This window comes from Trachemys scripta, chromosome 8 (assembly GCF_013100865.1).
Source record: "Trachemys scripta elegans isolate TJP31775 chromosome 8, CAS_Tse_1.0, whole genome shotgun sequence".
Classification (NCBI taxonomy): domain Eukaryota; kingdom Metazoa; phylum Chordata; order Testudines; family Emydidae; genus Trachemys; species Trachemys scripta.
The window spans coordinates 52570168-52589784 of NC_048305.1; the positions used below are offsets into that span (position 1 = coordinate 52570168).

The 19617-nt window shown below is 47.2% G+C and overlaps 1 protein-coding gene across 1 annotated transcript in view; it reads left to right on the top strand.

Moving 5' to 3' along the window:
- Positions 1–11885: 11885 nt before the first annotated feature.
- Positions 11886–19617, top strand: part of QSOX1 (quiescin sulfhydryl oxidase 1) — a 36309-nt gene continuing 28577 nt past the window's right edge. The window contains exon 1 of the mRNA XM_034779006.1: positions 11886–12195. Coding sequence (XP_034634897.1) covers positions 11952–12195 — 244 coding nt within the window. The 5' untranslated portion in view covers positions 11886–11951. The remainder of the gene's footprint in view (positions 12196–19617) is intronic.

Here is a 19617-nt window from a genome sequence, read left to right on the forward strand (position 1 = left end):
TTCCATCTGTTTTTGTTTCTTGGGTTTCCTACTGTGCATATGTGTGCTACTGTTCTGTTATGTTTCTCTCTCTTTCCATCTTTATTTTTGGGAAACTGTCATTGGAATATTTGCATTTTGCACAATAACACACAACTGGTAATTCTTTAAATCAGGGACAGCACTGAGAAATGTTGGCTTTTCAATCCAATCAAATTATCAGATGTAGTAGTGCCAGCACCTCATGTGTGAGTTATTAATGGTGAGCCATATCCATGAGAGCTTAATGAGCAAAGAACAAACAGGAGCAAATAGTGTCTTGGAACACCTCAGATAGAGCACACGTATCCGTCTGCATGTGGAAGCGTTCTATCTAGCTGTCCAGAAGTCAGATGATTTTCATGGGTGGCATGCATCTTTTTCATGAGTGATTCACTTGTGTCTGCAAATTAGCATTCTGATGCTGAACCTCAACATTGTCTTAAGCATTTGACAAAAACCAACTACAGCTGCTGTTTAACCAGCATGGTGTCACTAATCAGGTCACTCTCTGATTCCTTTTCCTGGGCCTATCTTCTTTTCAACAGAGAATATTGTTATTTTTATAAATAGTTATAGAAGAGGGCAGAGTACCAGCAGAAGGAGAGAAACCTGCAAAGTAGGTCTGTGGCATGGGTATCATAGAAATAAGTTAATTTCCATCGCTAGGAACCATGGCCATTGCTGAGATAATAAGATGGCCTGCATCTCTGAGGCTTCCTGTTGGGATATAGAGTTTGTGCATGTGTGGTACATGCACCCACAGAGAGTGTATTGTACTGTCAATCTTTCAAGATGTGGAAGATTGGAGATTACTTGTGCCCTTGTTGGCTTGAGTAAGCAAATGTCTAGGTATCAGCTGCAGAAACAATTGCTACCTCTCCAGCACTTTGGGCAAAAAGAAACTGTAAAAGTAATGGTTTTGGAGAGAGCACCATTTATTTTTGGTACCATTTCATAATGGGAGCAGCCTAAACTAAAACAGCTATGGCTGTTAAATTACATTCTCAACACTTGATAATTGTTGAGGTATACTGGAGGCTAGGACTGATGATCATTGACACTTGGTGATGGTCCTTTCAGGTCAGGGTTTGTGATCAATTGTTGAAGCAGTATAGGGAAGCCTTGAGTTGAATAAAGAGAAGCTGAATTTTCTCTTCCACCTCCCCTCCCCCCTTTTATGTCAAGCCCAAGGTGTTCTGTCTGGGTCATGGTTGAATTATCTTGGTGCAACAGTGTTGGAAAATCCAAGCTTGAGGGAACATGGAAACTCCAGAATTTTTCTGAGCCCAAAAATAGGGTGAGCCCTCTATGGCAGAGTCAGAAAGCGCTGGATAGAGTCGATATGAAGACCTATGTCCCTTTTCAGTCTAGGAGAAGGACTATTAATGCACGGTAGAACAGCCCAGGATTGCGAGAGACCACTTCTCTCAGACTAGGATAATGCCTGAGCTACAGATCTGGTCTATTACTACTTTACCTTTCAAAAAAGGTTTTGTTGCTCATAAGGTTTTGTGGCCTGTTTGAAAAATCTATCTTGTTCACTTTCCTTTCTTGAAAAAGTGGCCTTAGCTTTTTGCAATACTTGAATAAATTGTGTATGTGCAACAGATTTTCAGTAGCACAGCATTAGAGAGCATTTAAATAACTCTTCTGCAAAGAACTGAGTGTAGTTCAGACTTTCAGATCCCATTGCTACCTTAAGAATACTAGGAGAGTAACAGTTGAAACTTACAAGGTATTTAGTTCAAATTGTAGGAATTTTGAAGTGTTTACAAATCAGCTAAAATGGAGAAAAGCAAAATATCCAGAACATATTTGAAATATAAAAATTAAAAATGCAAAAATATATACAGATGAAAAAGGAGTACTGTAATTAACCTGCATTTAATAGGTTTTTTTCCTTGACTTTGCAGAGCCTTTTTATATACATTTGCAAAGCCGCCTTGGGAGACCCTCTCTCCCTGTGTACTGTATTGTGCAGATATTAAAATAAATAAACCTGTTTACTGTGTTTGTGTAAATAACCCGTTAACCTGGTTTCCAGGCCAGTTTTCAGCCAATAATCGCATCCAGTGCAGCTTTGCACAGTAGAGTTAAGGATGTGAGGTTTTTTGTAATTATGAACTGTAAAATAACCAGGGTTGTCCCTGTGTACACCAATGTAAATATCTTTGTTAATTGAAATGTACTTTGAGGATAAAGCCTGTAAATAAACTGATTTATAAATTAATTCTTATTTCCTGCTTCTTTATAAAATGGAGTGTAATTACACAAATAGCTGATAATTCTGAAGGTGCCCGGTGGATTTGTTCTTGGTAACATATTCCACCTTATCTCTGATGCTGCACTTCGGCTCCCAATTACAATCTGCTAAATCCCATTATAATTGCCTTAATTGTAATAATACCTTATAGCATGTCCTTGCATGTTTGTTAAAGCTGGCTGTGTGCTGTGGCAAAAAAAATAGAAAAAATCGTTGCTTTGTTTTTCAAAAATACAAGTCACAATTTTTAGTTGGAAAGATTAAAAATGAGTCATGATAAAATTTTCAAAATGGACTTTAAAAATCTTCATTTTAAAATTATACTAAAAATGTGTTATTTCCTTTCAAATAGGAAATATCAATAATATATTTAAGAAGTGAATAAAATTTTCCTAGAAATGATCCTGGATCTCGTTATATATTCCTAAATGAGATGGTTTTATGGGTCTCCTCTTGTCTTCTCTGAACCCATCTTTATATAGTAAAAACGAGTGTTCTCCAGAAGGTTGCTAGGAAGGCAGCACTGCATCCATTACACTTGGTTCATATTTGGAAGATTACCTTCATAATTGTAAGGGTTAGAAATGTAGTGATTTTAAAAATGAAAGCTAATGGAGCTCTGCAGAAGGCTATTGAGCAGCCATGACTTTTACTGTAAATTGCAGAAATCACAGGATTCATGACAGCCAGTCCTAGTCATTATTAAATGCAAAAAAAGTAGCACTAATGCAATATTAAGGTTGCAAGATCAAGCACTTTGGTCAAGATGTTCCTACAACGAGGGTTGTTGTCTAGCTATTTTAACTCCTCCACATTACACATCCTGTTTTTTATGCTGTGCATTGACAGAGTAATAGGTTAGGGTTTCCATTTAATAAGGAAAATAGGCATCATGAATACTACCTATATGAATCATGGGAGAGTTGTTGTTGCCAGAGCAACCTTATCTTTTTGGAATTTCCTAGGAATTTGAGTGTTTGATTTCACAACTTTAATATTGCATTAATAGTAATAATACCTAGCTCTTATACAGTGCTTTTAGTAGATCTCAAAGCGCTTTACGAAGGTCAGCCTCTTTGTCCCCGTTTTACAGATGGGGAAACTGAGGCACGATGCATTTGTGCCATCTTCTTGGGCACAAAGTGTATGCGTGTCGCAAGTGGGATCTACACAGCCAACCTATCTGGAAGAACCACAGCTATTGTAAGGTTAGTAACCTTTTGTTCTTTTTACAAATCAAGGCATCCAGTCTTCTGTGAGGACTTGATCCATGTCAGATTTCAAATTGGTTCTTTGTTCATGTGTGGTTGAAATTGTTTAAATAGAAAGCGAGCAGAGAATTAAGCACTTCATTCCCAACGAGGAATGTTTTGGAAAATTCTCTTAGCATGTAGGAACCAAGTTAGAATCAAGTCTTACAGTGATCGATTCACTCAGGCTTTTGGATTTGAGTAAGCCAGAGCACTGAGGTGGGTTGCTGGTTGGACAAATGGGTGTAATACAGTAGTGTCTAAATTGGTGCTTCAAACAGGGAGAGCATGCATCGTTGTCCATCCCCACCCTTGAACTAATTTCCACTACATAACCTGTCCTTTAGGACACATTGCTACTTGTTGCTGTCATAATGCCTATGCTCACAATGGGAGCATATTCACTGGGAATCAGTTTTGGGTGCATTTCAGGTTAGAAACTTAATCTTTTGGATTTGTCTTCATTTTTGAAAACCTTGGCAAAGGACAACATTGCCACAGCTAATTGGAGAAGGGCGCAGAAAACTGCCGCATCACTGCTTTGGGCCCTTCCCAACACAGCCTGTAAACCAACTGATGCAGCCCCATATTATTCCCTGATTTGCGTATTCCTATTACTTCACCTTGGCATTGACGATCTATAGTATTAACACTTCTCTGCACCACTTAAAGTGTGCAATCACATTATAAATGCTTTCAAACAAGCTCTCCCAGCCCTAGAATTTTATTACCTAATGAAATTCTCTGAGTGAGCAATGCCAGGGCAGGTACTTCCTAAAGTCCACACCATTAATTCTGGTGGGCACTGTCTAGCATCTATTGTACACTCAGCTGCATCTTAATCTGGGGCTATACAGCCTACGATGTCTTGCTTGAAGAACATTGTTGGGCCTGAAATGTAACACTGCTTCAGATTTTGGAGCATCCTGCAAAGCAAAGCGTTTCTGGAAAGTTCAGTCCTTCATTTGAATGGACTGCAGAAAGAAAGGTGCTAGCCAGAAGACACTGCTCCAGGAGCCCACTTTAGAGCACAAGCATTGGAAGAGGACCGTTGCGGCTCACTGGCCTGATGTTACCATTCTGTGGGAGCCCAGCCAAAACGTGGGTAACTGGAAGGCAGGCTGGCTGGAAGAAATATGTCTGGGTTATAACAACGTTTACGGTAGATGGCATGATCAGGGTTGGAGATGCAAGCAAAACACAGGGCTGGGAAGTGCACTAGTTGGTGGAGAAGGAAGTGAGATACAGCAGAGTCTGAAGTAACAAATGAACAAATAGAGATGTACCAGTGACCATCCCACCCCCGAGTGTTATCTTCTTTCTTCCTGTGCCCTTCCTGCCCTTTCTAGGATATGGTGCTGTTTGAAATACATATGGGGAAATCTCCAGGAAAGGATGAAGAACAGACACTATGGGAAAACAAATGGTTACCAAGATAGGGGGCCAAAGGGTGTTTATAGGAGAGGGTACTTAAAGTAGGACCGAGGAAGAAAAGGGACATCTGAGGAAAGGTAGCCAGCCGCCTTTTCTGCAGCAGCTCAGAGGTAACCTTGTTAGAAGAGTGGGAAAAAAAGCCTATTTGGCTTCAAATCTAGTTTTTCATCTCAGCCTAGTTTTTCACCACTGGTGTCTAAATATTTGGGACCCCAATCATTTCTTCACTAGCAATCATCCCACTGAGATCAGTTGCAGGTAGCTTCCACCAACAGACAGATCAAGGGCCTAGATTTGAAGTCTGATTTGTCTGTCTCTCTAATCTCTTGGTGCTTGGTTTAGGTGGTATCTAGGGTGATTCTAAATAAAATACTGTACGTAAATCTGTTAGATGTGCAAGAAATTGGATTTAAAGGGGGGGAAATGAAGGCCCAGCTATAAACTCAATCAGGTTATGTATGGGTCTTGGTACTACCAGACCTGTCAACTGGAATTCAATGGCAACTGGACACTTTATTCCCTCTGGCTCCTTTGAAAATCCCAGGGTAAAGTGCTAGTCGACAGTGTTGCCAGCTCTCACAATTTCAGCAAAAGTCTCACACTGTTTAGTGTTTGTCTTAAAGTCCAAGCTCCTGGAGTCACGTGACTATGTGAGAATCTTGGCCTTAATTAAAAAAAAGAAAGAGAGAAAGAATGTTCTTAGGGCTCATAGTTGTGGAGAAAATCTTGACAACATGACCAGTTAGTCTCAAAAACTAGGGGGCAACTGAAAAGAGCCTCACATGAATTTTAAAATCACATTCTTTTTAAGTCGTTTATGACGATTTGAGGCCTTTTTGAACCCTTCTGTCTGACAGTGCTATACAGGTAAGGAATCTTGTAACGCTTGCATTCATGGAGTCCCTTCAGCTAAGCCAAGGAATGAATATAAGTAAATCAGTCTGGATTTTCTTAACCCCTCTCCAATCTAGTATGCTACCATCATAGAGGCTCTTATAGTCCATGAGAATGATCGATCTTTGGCAATATGGGCTTCGTCCAAAGCTCATTGAAGTCCATGGAAAACCGGTTTATTCAGTGAGCCCTAGAACAGGGGCTATATGAGATCTGACCTTGACATTGAGCTAAGGGACCAATTTTTCCTCTTCTTGATTTCATCTTAAAACAATTCACCAGGAGACTTTTAAAATACATATATTTTATAAAAGTTCTTCCAGAAGTAAAAGGTGTGAAAGAAACTGATCCCTCATTAATTCATCTAGTACAATGGCTGCTGTTGTGGTTTTACAATTACAGTTGAGCTCTTTCCAATTCCAGGGGAAGGAAACATCCAGTTTCCTCTTTAGGATAGGGTTTTAAAAAATGCTATTCAAGCACCATTACGCAATGAAAAGCATGCACTGTCAATTAATGAGGATGTGTGTGCCATCCTTCCTTCTGCTATCTTTGGGTAAGGAGCTACCTCTGGACTAATGAGGGGGTGGTCATAACAAGCTCCATGAATCTAACTCCTAGGGTATCAGGAAGCGTGGAAAATAACTTGCAACACGGGGGAGAGTCACTTTGTAAGGAGTTGAAACATTTGGGGTGTGGACTCTTTCCCTTCACTTTGCATAACTGATGCACGTACAAAGATGCTTTAGTTGCAGCTAGAATGAGTCAACAAATGTGGGCGAATTAGAGAAGACAATGTGGCTTTTTTAGCAAGATTGTCAGAGAATAAGTAATTGATTTTTAACACATTTGTAATTCATGATGCTAGAGTAACTTAATGAAATCAAGTTGCTGTCTCTTTAAAATGACATAAGCAGATGTGCCCTGGGGAAACAATCAACAGACCCAGCTGTCATTTCTATGGCAGAAAAGTGGAAGCCCCAAGTCAGGACTCGGTCTTCTAACTCACCCCTTAGAAGAGATGGGGCATTGCAAAGTATCTGTCAATGCCTTGCAAGCAAAGATGCAGTTCTTGTTTTTTCATAGCACTCTAATGCCAGGTGAGATGGACCCATCTGTTGCAATTGCTAGAGTGGAGGAGAGCTTAACCAATCAAATCAAAGTATTCCAAGCCTGAAAAGGCTGAGAGAACCTGAGTCACCTTCCACTTCATATGGTGGGACTGGAATGTCCTGTCTTGAAGAATGAGTAAGCATGGCGAGGAGCATCATGAGAATGTCTTGGGAAAAAGCTGAGCCTTCCTTGAAATGTTGAATCATTCCTACGGCATTAGAGAAGCAATAAACACCCATCACCATAATCCCCATGGTTCAATTATGTTATTTTTGTAATATAGGCGAGGGCCGTTGATGGCCTTAGCAGTGAAGAAAAGGAGACCACAAATTATATCTGCAATGGGGGGGTGAGTTCTGGGCGGGGAACACAGGGACTTGAGTAAGTCTCTCTGGGTACTCTAATCTGCCCCACCCCTCTGAGCACTGAACTGGGGCAGGGACTATCTCTTTATCTGTATTAGCACTGCACTTGGTACACTGGGAACCTGATGGTCACTAGGACTGCCATAAAATAAATTATATACCGGGGTGGCCAACCTGTGGCTCCAGAGCCATGTGCGGCTCTTCAGAAGTTAATATGTGGCTCCTTGTATAAGCACCAACTCCAGGGCTGGAGCTACAGGCACCAACTTTCCAATATGCTGGGGGGTGCTCACTGCTCAACACCTGGCTCTGCCCCAGGCCCTGCCCCCACTCCACTCCTTCCCGCCCCCTCTCCTGAACCTCTCCCCTTTCCCCCCCCCAGAGCCTCCTGCATGCTACAAAACAGCTGATAGGTGCGGAGACGGAGGGGGAGGCGCTGATCGGGGCTGCTGGTAGGTGGGGGAGCTGATGGGGGGCTGCTGACATATTACTGTGGCTCTTTGGCAATGTACATTGGTAAATTCTGGCTCCTTCTCAGGCTCAGGTTGGCCACCCCTGTGATATACCATCTGGAAATCTATCCATAGACACCACAGGGCAGTAATGTTTAGGAAGCCCCAAACCACAGCTGCCAAAGAATGGGGAGAGCTACATGCTAATCCCACTCCCTGGTGAAATGCAACCAAAACTGCTAGAATGCATTAGGATCTCTGTGCTAATCCCTGTGCATTGAAAGCACTGTCTCATAAATGCACTGGAATCTTCACATTAAACCAATCTCTAGTCTTACCCGTGGCAACCAAAGTGCCCACTGTCTTCCCACTAATCTCCCTGGGAACTAAAGCATTGTACAGTGAGATAGTCACTGAAGTTCCTCAGTATTTCATTTAGATGGAAGGTTTGTAATTTTGTATTTGTAATATTGATTATTATCATAGCACCTAAGGGCATGGGTCAGGACTGGGGCCTGGCTGGATTAGACACTGTAAAAACATCCCTCTTGCGTGAAGATGGTTTGCTCAGGAAAGCAGAGTAGTCATGTCACGTACAAATGCTCCATGCAAGAGCTTGCTGCATCTCTTGTCAAGTGCTGGAATGTTAATGGCCTCTCAGAATCCTGTTCTTCTAGCAGAGCAAGTTGCACTAAATATCTAGGTGTAGCTCTGGGAAGATGAGCTTTCTGAGACCTGAACCAATAAACAAAGCCATAAATAAAGGGGAGTGCCGTTAACAACCACGATTCCTGGGAGACCAGTGGATCTGAAACACAGGCTGTCAAAAGGCCAAGGTGTTAATTTCATCTCTGCTTTTATGTATTATTGTGTGTGACTTTATAGTGCCCTGAAATGTGCTTCTCTAATGGAGGAGGATGACTCGATTCCTGCCCCAGCGTGCTTGCAACGTCTGTTATAGTGTTGCAATGCAGGAGTGGGTGACCAGGAATAGGGAGGGTTTGAGGGGAAGCAGGATAAGAATGATAGCAATAAGATCACATGGATAACTAACCACAGACATGCTGTCCTGATGCTTCTGTTAAGTGTTCCCCCCCGTATTTATTTATATAAAATAAGGCAGATTAAAACAGAACAGTAAATACTAAGTATTTCATTGTTAAATTGCTTCCCAATGCACCCCACTGTAAAGATGGGGGAAGAGGAACAAATGAGCTTCAAAAAAGGAGGGGCTATGAGTTTAAATAAATGTGTATAAATAAGCAGGTTTCAGAGACTAAGGCCAGGCTTTCTTGTGGGTGATGGAGCATAGAGGTTAAAGGTGGTTCTGAATTCAGAAGTGTAACTACTCAATTCCGTTCGTCATTGGAGCCCTGATTTCTGTGATATTTTCCATGTGTTTTTTTTTTACTTATCCATTAATTTTTGCATGTGGGTGGGTAGATGTGATGGTAACATTAAATGATTTCACTGATGAGTTAGTGTTTTGCCAAGATAAAGCTGGGCTGCATGGGAGTCTAATGTAAAGAGCAAAAAGGTCAGCAACGTTATGCTGGCACAAGGGAATAGAGCAAGGAACCCTCAGTAAGATATTTCAACTCAAGACAAATTTTCTGCTGATGTAAACTGGCCCAGTTCCATTGCAGGTGACACCAGCAGAGAATTTTTCTCCAACAAGGTGAAAGAATAAACATGGAGCATGGAATTGGTTTGCAAAGGTTGGCTGGCTCTTGTGTGGTATCTATGTTCAGATCAATTTCCATATTGCAGCCCAAATACAGTTTTAGTGGTTTGTACCAAAATGGGAAAATAAAGATTATCTAGGATACAGAAAAATGCCTGTGATTTCTGACCTTATGTATATTTCCATGTCAAGGCTTTTCTTAAACAGTTAAAAAGGTCTGAACAAAAATACTGTCCTAGAATAACTAGGTAGGTCCTATCTAATCTCTTTTTTTTAAAAAAACAAGTTGAAGTCTCTTCTTGAGTGTGTGTGTTACCAGCTCATGGCAGGGCTCTGTGTAATATGATTAGTGTTTAAAATCCGTTTTACTTCTGGGTTTCCAAGGTAAAATTCCCTTCTATCTAGGCACGTCTCTCATATTCCCCTCATTTCAAGAGATGTCACACATTTGTCCCAAAGTTTCCTATCTGCAACAGTGATGGTGGTCTCTCACTTGGATTGCTGAATATTATTGGCTCCCATCACTGTAACAACTGAGCATCTTACAGTCTTTAATGTATTTATCCTCACAACACCCCTGCGAGGCAGGACAGTGCTGTAATTTACCCAAGGTCAGACAGGAAGCCTGTGGCGGAGCAGGATTTGACTGGGAGGTCTGCCCAGTCCTAGATGAGTGCCCTAACTACTGGACCATCCTTCCTCTCATGCACCTGAGGTTACAGAGTTATTTATATTAAAAGAATGAATCTCCCATTGTGATTTTATCATGGGTCTTGCATTGTCTGGTGTTTTCCTTAAAGCCCAACTCCTGGGGACAAAGGCTTACATGAGAATTTCCAGTTTCTTTTCTTTAAAGTATGTTTCTGGTGTCATGGTTACAGAGAAATGCTTGAAAAGATAACCTGAGCCAACCCTCAAGGCAAGTGTTGTTGTTTTTTTGGTTTTTTGGTTTTTAAATATCGATCTCAGGATTTTTGTTTCAGAGTAACAGCCGTGTTAGTCTGTATCCGCAAAAAGAAGAACAGGAGTACTTGTGGCACCTTAGAGACTAACAAATTTATTAGAGCATAAGCTTTCGTGGACTACAGCCCACTTCTTTGGATGCATATAGAATGGAACATATATTGAGGAGATATATATACACACATACAGAGAGCATAAACAGGTGGGAGTTGTCTTACCAACTCTGAGAGGCCAATTAATTAAGAGGAAAAAAAAAAAAACTTTTGAAGTGATAATCAAGCTAGGCCAGTACAGACAGTTTGATAATAGGTGTGAGAGTACTTACAAGGGGAGATAGAGTCAATGTCTGTAATGGCTCAGCCATTCCCAGTCCTTATTCAATCCTGAGTTGATTGTGTCTAGTTTGCATATCAATTCTAGCTCTGCAGTCTCTCTTTGGAGTCTGTTTTTGAAGTTTTTCTGTTGTAATATAGCCACCCGCAGGTCTGTCACTGAATGACCAGACAGGTTAAAGTGTTCTCCCACTGGTTTTTGAGTATTTTGATTCCTGATGTCAGATTTGTGTCCATTAATTGTTGCGGATGATTTTGGTGGCCTCTCTTGATTTTTGAATAGGTGCAGTTGGCTGATGTTTTGTGTCCTGACAGATAATTAAAATGCTGTGTCTTTGTTATGCATTGCGGGGCATGGCTGGCCCCTGGCAGGTCTGGATCTGAGTATTTATACTGTATGTCAGCATTGCATGTGAGCAATTACCTTCACACCTGTATTAAAATCTGTGGATGTAGAACAAGGGGCTCTGGCAGCTGCCTATGTAGTTAGACATCTCGTTGCATTAGAGGGGGCATATGGTCCCATTCTAGTCACACTGTTTATCTCTTTCACTGCCCGGGCCTATATCCAGGGCATTTCAGTAGCGTGAAACACATCTCCCCAATGTCCTAGGATGGGGAGAGGCAGCTGTGCTGGACGTTTGTTTCAGATAAAGGAGGTCTCCTTTGCTGCACGGTGGGGACCAACCCCTGCCTTTGCCCAGTGGATATATGTCTGGAGGTTTTGCATCTTGTTCTGGCAGGGTCTGGTGCAGCTTTGAGTTGGCGTGTCCTGGTCTATGGCTCAGCAGAGCCTGGGTAACGATCACGGCTGGCGGGAGGGGCGCGCCAGGTACCGGGCGTGCCCATACCTGAAGGCAGCGCTGCCTAGGTCACCCCCACGGCTGCCGCCCAGCCAGCCACGGACCCCCTGGCTCTGGAGCAGAGGCTGGACGGGAGGGGATCTGAGCCACCGCCCACCCCCGAGGCTGAGCGCGCGCCTCCTGTCCCCGGGCCCAGGCCACTGCGGTCGCTGAAAACAAGGGGCGGGGACGGGAGGGGCCCGCCCAGCCCAGCCCAGCTCCTCCTGCAGCTCCTCCCCCGCCGGCCGGGGACAGGCAGCTGCAGCTACGGCAGCAAAGTTCTTCCCCCCCGGCCCGGCCCTGCCAGCAGCCACTGTGCGGCGGGCTGCCGGCGGAAGATGGCGAGGCGACGCTGTCACCCGCACGCGGCGCTGCTGCTGCTCCTGGCGGCCACCCTGGCCGGGGCGCCGCCCGGCGGCCTCTACTCGCCCGGCGACCCGCTGGTGCTGCTGCAGGTGGACACGCTGGAGAGCAGCGTCCTCAACTCCAGCAGCGCCTGGCTGGTGGAGTTCTACGCCTCCTGGTGCGGCCACTGCGTCCACTTCGCCCCCACCTGGCGGGCGCTGGCCGCCGACATCCAGGGTGAGTGGCCAGGCCACGGCAGCCCCGCTTCCCTCGGCCCTAGCCCTCTGCTTGGCCCCCCCGGCAAGGACACATGGCCACCTGCCCCTGTTCCGGGGCCAGCCTTCCCAGCCCTGTGCCATCCTCAGGCCCCTCCTTCGTGTCACTGCCCGTGTCAGCCCCTCCCCATAGAAAGGGCCCACACTGTCCTGGGGCCGCCCTATGCCCTTTCTGCCAGCCCCCTTTCCGTTCACTGCCCCAGCTCGCTGGAGTCCTCGCTTCTCTCCTCTACATCCTCGGCCCCCTTTTCGGCTATCTCTGTGCCTTCTCCCTGCCCCCCGGCATCTTCATTCACCCCCACTCCTTTCCCCTCTCAATTCCTTGTGTATCCCTCCCCCCTCACTGCTCCCGCTGTCGGTGCCTCTCCGAGACCCTCGGCGGTGGCATCCCTGCTCCAGGTCATTTGCAAACCGCAGAAAGGAGCCCGCCTGGCCTTCCCTTGCTGCATCCGTGCCTTGTGTGTGGCTGACGGGTCCCAGCTGCACTCTGCGCTGTAGCTTTAGTGCCCGTTGCTGAACAGTTAGGAGAGCAACTTCCCTAAAGTTGGTCTAAAGAAACACATGCAAACGAAACCTCTTCCTGCTTCGCTTCTGCGTTGTAGCTACTTCACTTTTGGGGGAGGGTTTCCTTCTCCAGCTGTGATTTTAGGTTAACTTTAACGCTGTGGCTCCTTTCTCATCCCCCTGGGGCTCAGGCACTGTCTAATTGGCTGTGGAGGAGGCCAGAAGTGTTGATCTGATCAACTGACGCTCTAATACAGACTGGGCTTGGGAGCTACTGGAGAAAGTGTGTGTGTGTGTGTGTTTGGGGGAAGGGGGTGGAATTGGAGGATTTTTTGCCCTGAGCAATGGGCTTGTGTTTGAAGGTGGAGTCTCTGTAGATCAAAGGCTGAGTTGTGCCCTGTAGCATGGGCTGGGACAGCTCCTGTCACCACAGGTGGCTCCATCAATGAGTAGTAGTTGAATTGGTGCTTAGTAGTTGACCAGTTGGTCCCTCCTCTGATGTTTGGGGCCTGCACCCCAGGGAGATGACATGACAATGTGTTTTGAGCACTTTTCATCCTGAGGGATCTCAAGGCATGTTTACAATTTTGTTAATTGATTGCCCAATTAGAGGCATGTGAATCACTCGACCAGCCACTGAAATGCAGCCGCCCTGCAGGTGGAATGTGACAGCTGTTCAGAAATGCGCAGTGGCACTGAATGACAGTTGTGGGATGGAAGTGAAGTGGCCAGATTCCAATGTAAGAAACACCCCTATTCTTCCCCAAAGTGACATGAGCTCAGACAATCTGTTTTGTGTCTCATCCGAGAGGCAGAAGGAAACGTGCCAATGGGAAAGCCACCCACATCACTTCCTACAGCGCCTTCGTTTCCTTAGAGGACTTATCTGCTTGGCATGGCTATGCTTAACATGCAGTATAGAAGGAGGATTTACATTTGTGCCTTCAAAGGGCTTTCCCAGCACTGAATCTTTGCAGCTGCTGTGGGGTAGGTAAGTAACTATAATTATCCCCGTTGCACAGATCAAGGAACTGAGGCAGAGTGGCTAAGGGTCTTGCCCAAGGATACCCAATGAATCAGTGGCAGAGCTGTGAGTAGAACTCCCATGCCTATGTACTAGACCATGCAGCCTTGGTGATGAGATTACAGCCTGAGGTTTGTGTTACTGGATGACAGAGTGTTGGTTCATGCTCACAGGTGTTTTCTGGTGGTGTGCCCTGATTCTAGACGCTGGTGGAACAGTGCTGATGTGACTGTGTGACTTAGTGGGAGGCCAGGAGGGATCTTAGAGATCCTTGTCATGCCCTTGAAGGCCTCTTCAGCACTTCCCATGTGCATCATCCTGAAGGGTCTGGGGAGAGCTTGCCATAATGGGGTGGCCAGGACCAGCCTTAGGATCAAATGAACCTTCTCTTCCTCTGTGCTTCCTAAACAGTCAGGGATTCAACTTCCAACCCTCCTTATTCACAGGAGGGAAGCGTTATTCCCAGCTTGCAGAAGGGAGAACCTGTCAGAGGCTATGCAATGCTCAGGGTCACCCATCAAGTCACTGGCACAGCTAACTTGTGCCAGGCCTCTGATCCATGGGTTCCCATTCCTATGCCTTAACCACAATGACAGCGAGGTCCCCGGCTGCTAGAAGAGGAGAGGCACATTGTGACTTATTGCTGTCCTCTCCAGGTCTGCGACCAGGGAGAGCTAGGGTGGGCCATGCACTGCCGAGCTTGATTGGGGTCTGGGCTTACACGGAGCAGGGTCCCACATGCTATGGGCCAGCCTGTGGTGTGACGCTGTAAGCCAGGCTTGTCTCTCTGGTGACCTTACCACAGGGATTGAACTTCCAGCATCTGGTGCCCCTCAGAGCATCATTTAGGGACTCTTTGCTGTAATTGCCTGTACCTTCTGGACCCCCCATAGTGTGCTCCAGATAAGATTCCTGTACAGTGACATGCCCAGGACTGGGGACAGACAGACACGGGAGGGCCATGAACCTCGTACACACAGAGGCAATGTCCGAATGGACCCAGGGCCATTCTGAATCGCCAGGTCTGAATGGACCCTGTGAGCTGGGATGGAAGCAGTAGAGTCTCACACCCCAGGCTGCACATGCTGGTCTGATGCCTGGAGCTGAAAGGAGGGTGCTGCTGATTGCAGTTCTCTGGGGTGAATTGACAGCCCTTCAACCCTCTCTGGAAGAACATACTTAGTGATGATGGCTGTTAACTGGGGCTGGTGTCCTGTGCGCAGTGATGGCCTGTGTTACACAGGAGGCCTGACTAGATGATCACAGTTGTCCCTTCTGGCCTTGGAATTGATGACTCTATAGGTGCTGTAGGCACATGGCCTCCCATTGGCCCAGAAATCTGTATTTGGCTCTGTGCCAGCAGGGTGTCGCACATGCACTCTGCAGAGCTCTCCTGCTGACATAACACGGAAGAGTCTTCACTATGAACCCACGTTTGCCTCCCTCTGACGTGTGTTGACAGAACCCAGCTTATGCAGCTGGAGGAAGTACACACACCCACACGCCAGGGCTGAAGAGGTACAAACGTGCCTTTAGTGCAGTGGTGTGCACTGATGCAATCTAAGCAGGGAGCTCCTCGCTCCTTGCAGCCCCTCACAACGGTCCCGGGCTGGATTTGCTTGTCGTTGCAATTTTTCCTCCCCCTTTTCAATTCTGGCAGGAGAGGCTGTGTTTAAACTCAGGACACTAGAGAATTTTGTCTCCGCTCGCTGATGGCTGCGGAAGCCCATAAATCAGACTTGGAAAAGCTCCATGAATCTAATTGGGCAAATGCTGATCTTTAAAGTGAAACCTCCTGGAGCGGGGAAGAGCCTGGCCTGCCAAATCCCTCTTGGGTTGTCATATGAAAACGTGATGGAGAGTTTGTACGAAGAGACCTTGCCTGGGTGGGTGGGGAGAGTTGTTTCTCCCACCCAAATCCTTTTCTCAGCAGATCAGTGCAATTCATACACTCCCCTTTCCCTGCACTCGAGAAGCCCTGAGCTCCAATCCGGCTTAGGGGGAGATTTTCAAAAGGGCTGTTGGGTGCCTGCATCCCATTTGTGCCTTGGAAAATGTCCCCTTAAGTCACACATGGGGAAGAGTTTTGCTTCCTTGTAATCCCCACATCACAAAGTCATTATGCAGCAGGTTACAATTGGCAGCCTTTCCTCAGGAGAATTAAGGATGTAGAGCTGCAAGATCAGGAGCCCATCTAGCCCAGTACCCTGTCCCTGACAGTGGCCAGCAGGAATCCCCTTAATGGACACTACGGAATATCCTGTGGGGAACTTAATTTCTAGCAGCCATCAGGCAATGTCTGACTTACGTCCTGAGGCCTGAGAGTTTAGAGCCCTTCTAATTTTTCCTGTCTAATGTAACTGAATGTTCACAGCCATATGTCCGCTTGCCCAGGCCTTTTCTAAATCCTGCTAAATTCTCGGCCTCAGTGAGCTCTGTGGCAGAGATCACGGGTTAATTGTGTTTTTAACATGATTTCCTCTGATCAGTTTCATTTTTGCTGCCTTTCAATGTTACTGATTGTCCCCATGTTCTTGGGTTAGATGAGCAGGCCCCTGATTACCTGCTCTGTGTCAGTTATGCTTTTATATACCTCCATCACGTCCCCCTTACATGTCTCCTTCCCACAGCCCTGCCTATGCCTGCTCATGTGGAAGTCTTTCCATGCCTCTTGCCCTAAGCCCTGCTCAGAACATAAGAGCCCTGACGGATCTGCATCCCAGCAGGGGAATAGGAGCAAGTGCTGCAGGTCAGGATCAAGGTGCCGTGTGCGAAGCTGGGATGAGAGCCTGGCACTGGAATAACCGGAATAGCAGGGGTGTTGCAGGTCAGAGTTGAGCTGCCTTGGCAGAGACGGCTCAGAACTCGGGGGTGTTGCAGGATGAGGGCAGCTTGCACAGCGCTGGTCTGCGTTAGCCTGGCTCTCGCCAGCGCTGCTTTTTCCTGGCTTTCTCCACCCAAAAAGTGCGTTAAACGACCCGCCGCCTTAATGTGAGCTGAGCCTTTTATGTCCACTGGAGGGGAGCATGAAACCCGCCTGGAAGGAAAGCCCTGTGCTTTCAAATGGATCATCCCCAGGGCAGCGCCCAGTAAGAGAGAGGCAAACACCCCTCAGTCTGATTGTGAGCCCAGCTTCCACGGCCAGTGTGTGGGCCCCAGGATGGTTTCTAGGGAGCCTCAACACAGTCCTTGTGTAGCAGCTGTGGCATGGCTACAGAGGAGCTGAATAGAAGGCAGATTGTGGGGACAGGAGGGAAGCGCTCAGTGGCTGGGACCTGTTCAGTGCTGTGTGAAAAGGATGTTGCATTATGGATCTTGGGGATTCTGCAGAGAAAGGCTAGAGTAAAGGATGTGAACGTTCCCAGCACCCCGGCACTGCCTGGGAGTGCAACTAAATGGCAACCTACCCCAAACACTGGCTCTGGCTCCCCCTTGCCCTGTGGAACTGTCTGCATGCGCTTGACACCTGCCCTGCTCCTTCAAGCGCAGGGAGCAGCAGCATTGCCAGTGTGCTCCCCCCTCTTTGCTGGGAGCGGGCACCTTTTGGAGCACTGCATTTGTCCTCAAATGGCCAGCAGGGGTTGCTCAGACAATAAAAGCACAGAACTCCCTCTCAAATTGAGAGCTGCAAATGGCGCTTGTGCGGTGATTTGAGGGCTGGAGTATATTGGAGGGGCTGGTATTTCCCTTGGACTCGAAACACCCCCCCCCCCCCCCCGTGTGCTGCTGCACAATGTTCTCTTATGAGGCTGGCACAAGTAATGGTATCGTGTGACCTGTGCTAATGGCTACCTGTCCTGCACTGCAGTAACACCTCTGTCCCTGCCAAAGCTCCTGCATATCAACCACACTAGGTTATGTAGCCACCTGGTTGCAATGGCCAGAAGAATAGCTAATCAATGCCACTGTATTCCATCCCTGCTGTGGCCACCACTTCCGAGCTCTTGGCTCCTGTTCCCGTCCTTTTGAGCATGTTCCATGGACCGGACCCCAGAGCAAACGGAGGAAGTTGCTATATCAGTCGGATATGCTCCCCTCTGAGGAGTGGGCTGTCCCATTCAGACGTGCTTGGAAGGCGCCTGCAAGGATCTGGGGGTTGCTGCTCACAGCTCAGAAGAGCTGAGTCATGAGTTTTCAGGGGGGTGGATTTTTCTAGCCAAGCATAATTTTAGAATGAATCCCCAGGGGCACCCGGAGGCGAATGCAGGGTCTAGTTCCCTAGGCAAGATGCTCTGTTCAAACAAACGCATGGGGGCGGCTTGCCGTGATGTCAGGAGGAGCCAGAGGCATGGATGGAGCAGCCGTGCACTCACTGACTGTGTGGGATGGACCCTGGAGCTGGCCTGTCGGAGTGAGGACAGCATTGCTGTGCGTTGGGGAGTAGGGACCGGCCTGTGCCCACATATGGAGAGAGGGAGAGAGTGTTCTGGGCTCACAACTGCTGCCAGAGAGGCCTCTGAGCCACAGTGTTTATGGAAGAGGGATTAACAGCTCTGCATTGGATCTCTGCCCCTGGCACCAGGCTGAAGCTGCTCTCCCATACGTTCCCCCGGTCTCCCAGGAGTGTCTGCTTAGCCTGCCACTGCGAAGGGCCGGGAGGACGTTCTCCTTGTTGTGCCTGGCCTGGAGGAGGCGAGGTCCCTGGAACAAAAGGGCTCAGTTCTCCCTCTCTGGCACCTTGCCCACAGATGAGACTTGTGAGTTTACTGCGCTGACCCATGACTACTGTGGGATTCCTGCCTCTGCAAAGTCTAGGGAGCTTCTCTTTTGGGATGGGGAGAAACTGTGAGCTCAGCTGAGCTGTATATTGGGGCTGGGGTCCCTACCCTCACCCAGTGACTGCAGCCCAGAGAGAAGAGGTTGGTGGCCAGAGTGAGGATGCCAGTTTGCGGGGGAGGGGGGCAGAGATGCGGCACGCAGCATGAGTTTCTCAGGTCTCAGCCCCCAAGTGAACTCACGTGCAATGTGATATTATCCACCACTTTGCAAGGCTTGCATGTTTCACTCCCTGCAACCTCAAACTGTGGCTGCCAAGCCAAGGGGGCCTGGATTGTCCTTGGAGATGAGCCCTACTAGGAAAAGGCCGGGTGCTGCAGATGACTGTTCCTAGGTGAGCATCCCAACACAGCCTCAGCGTGGTGCCTGGGTCACTGGACAGCTAGAAGGGCTGTAGGGTGGTAGAGATGGAAAACTGAGTTCCTGAAACCCCTCTCCCCTCACATGAACACGTTTTGTAAGAAAAGAGGTTTGAGCCCCAGTTTCCTGACCGGATTCCAGCTCTGAGCATTACGCTCAGTCAGTCCTAAAATACCCCCATAGTATCTGCTGGTGAAGTGGCCTGCGCATTCCTGGTGCTTTATAAATCAAGTGGTTTGACTTGTGTAAAGCATGCTGCTCTGCTTCCTGTCTTAAGCTGCTGTGCTTACTCTGCACTGGTAAACGGCTGCCGTGCCGTACCCCAGAGCCAGCTGAATTTCATTGGTGGCTATAAGGCTCCTGTTGCATGAGTATCGAAAGTGCTTTGGGATGAGCAGTGCTCTAGCAATGGAGGAGGATAGAATTCAGCTTCCGGCCATGGAACTGTAGGAAAGATTTGGGGGGAGGGTACCCATAATGCATTTCTTCCCAGAAATATAATAGAGGCTTCCTCCAACTTAGCCCTCGTCCAGCATGTCCTAGTGGCTCCTGCCCCATTTCCTGGGGCTGGCATGGCTGGGGGTCTCCCCATGAGCAGTGAAGCTGTGACAGGCTCTCGGGGAAGAGAGCCACTGGAATTCGGAGTGAGCTTCTGCCCCAGCGGCTGCTCCTGTTCTCAACGCAGAATGGCCGGGACTAGAGAGGGGGTTCAGATCCACT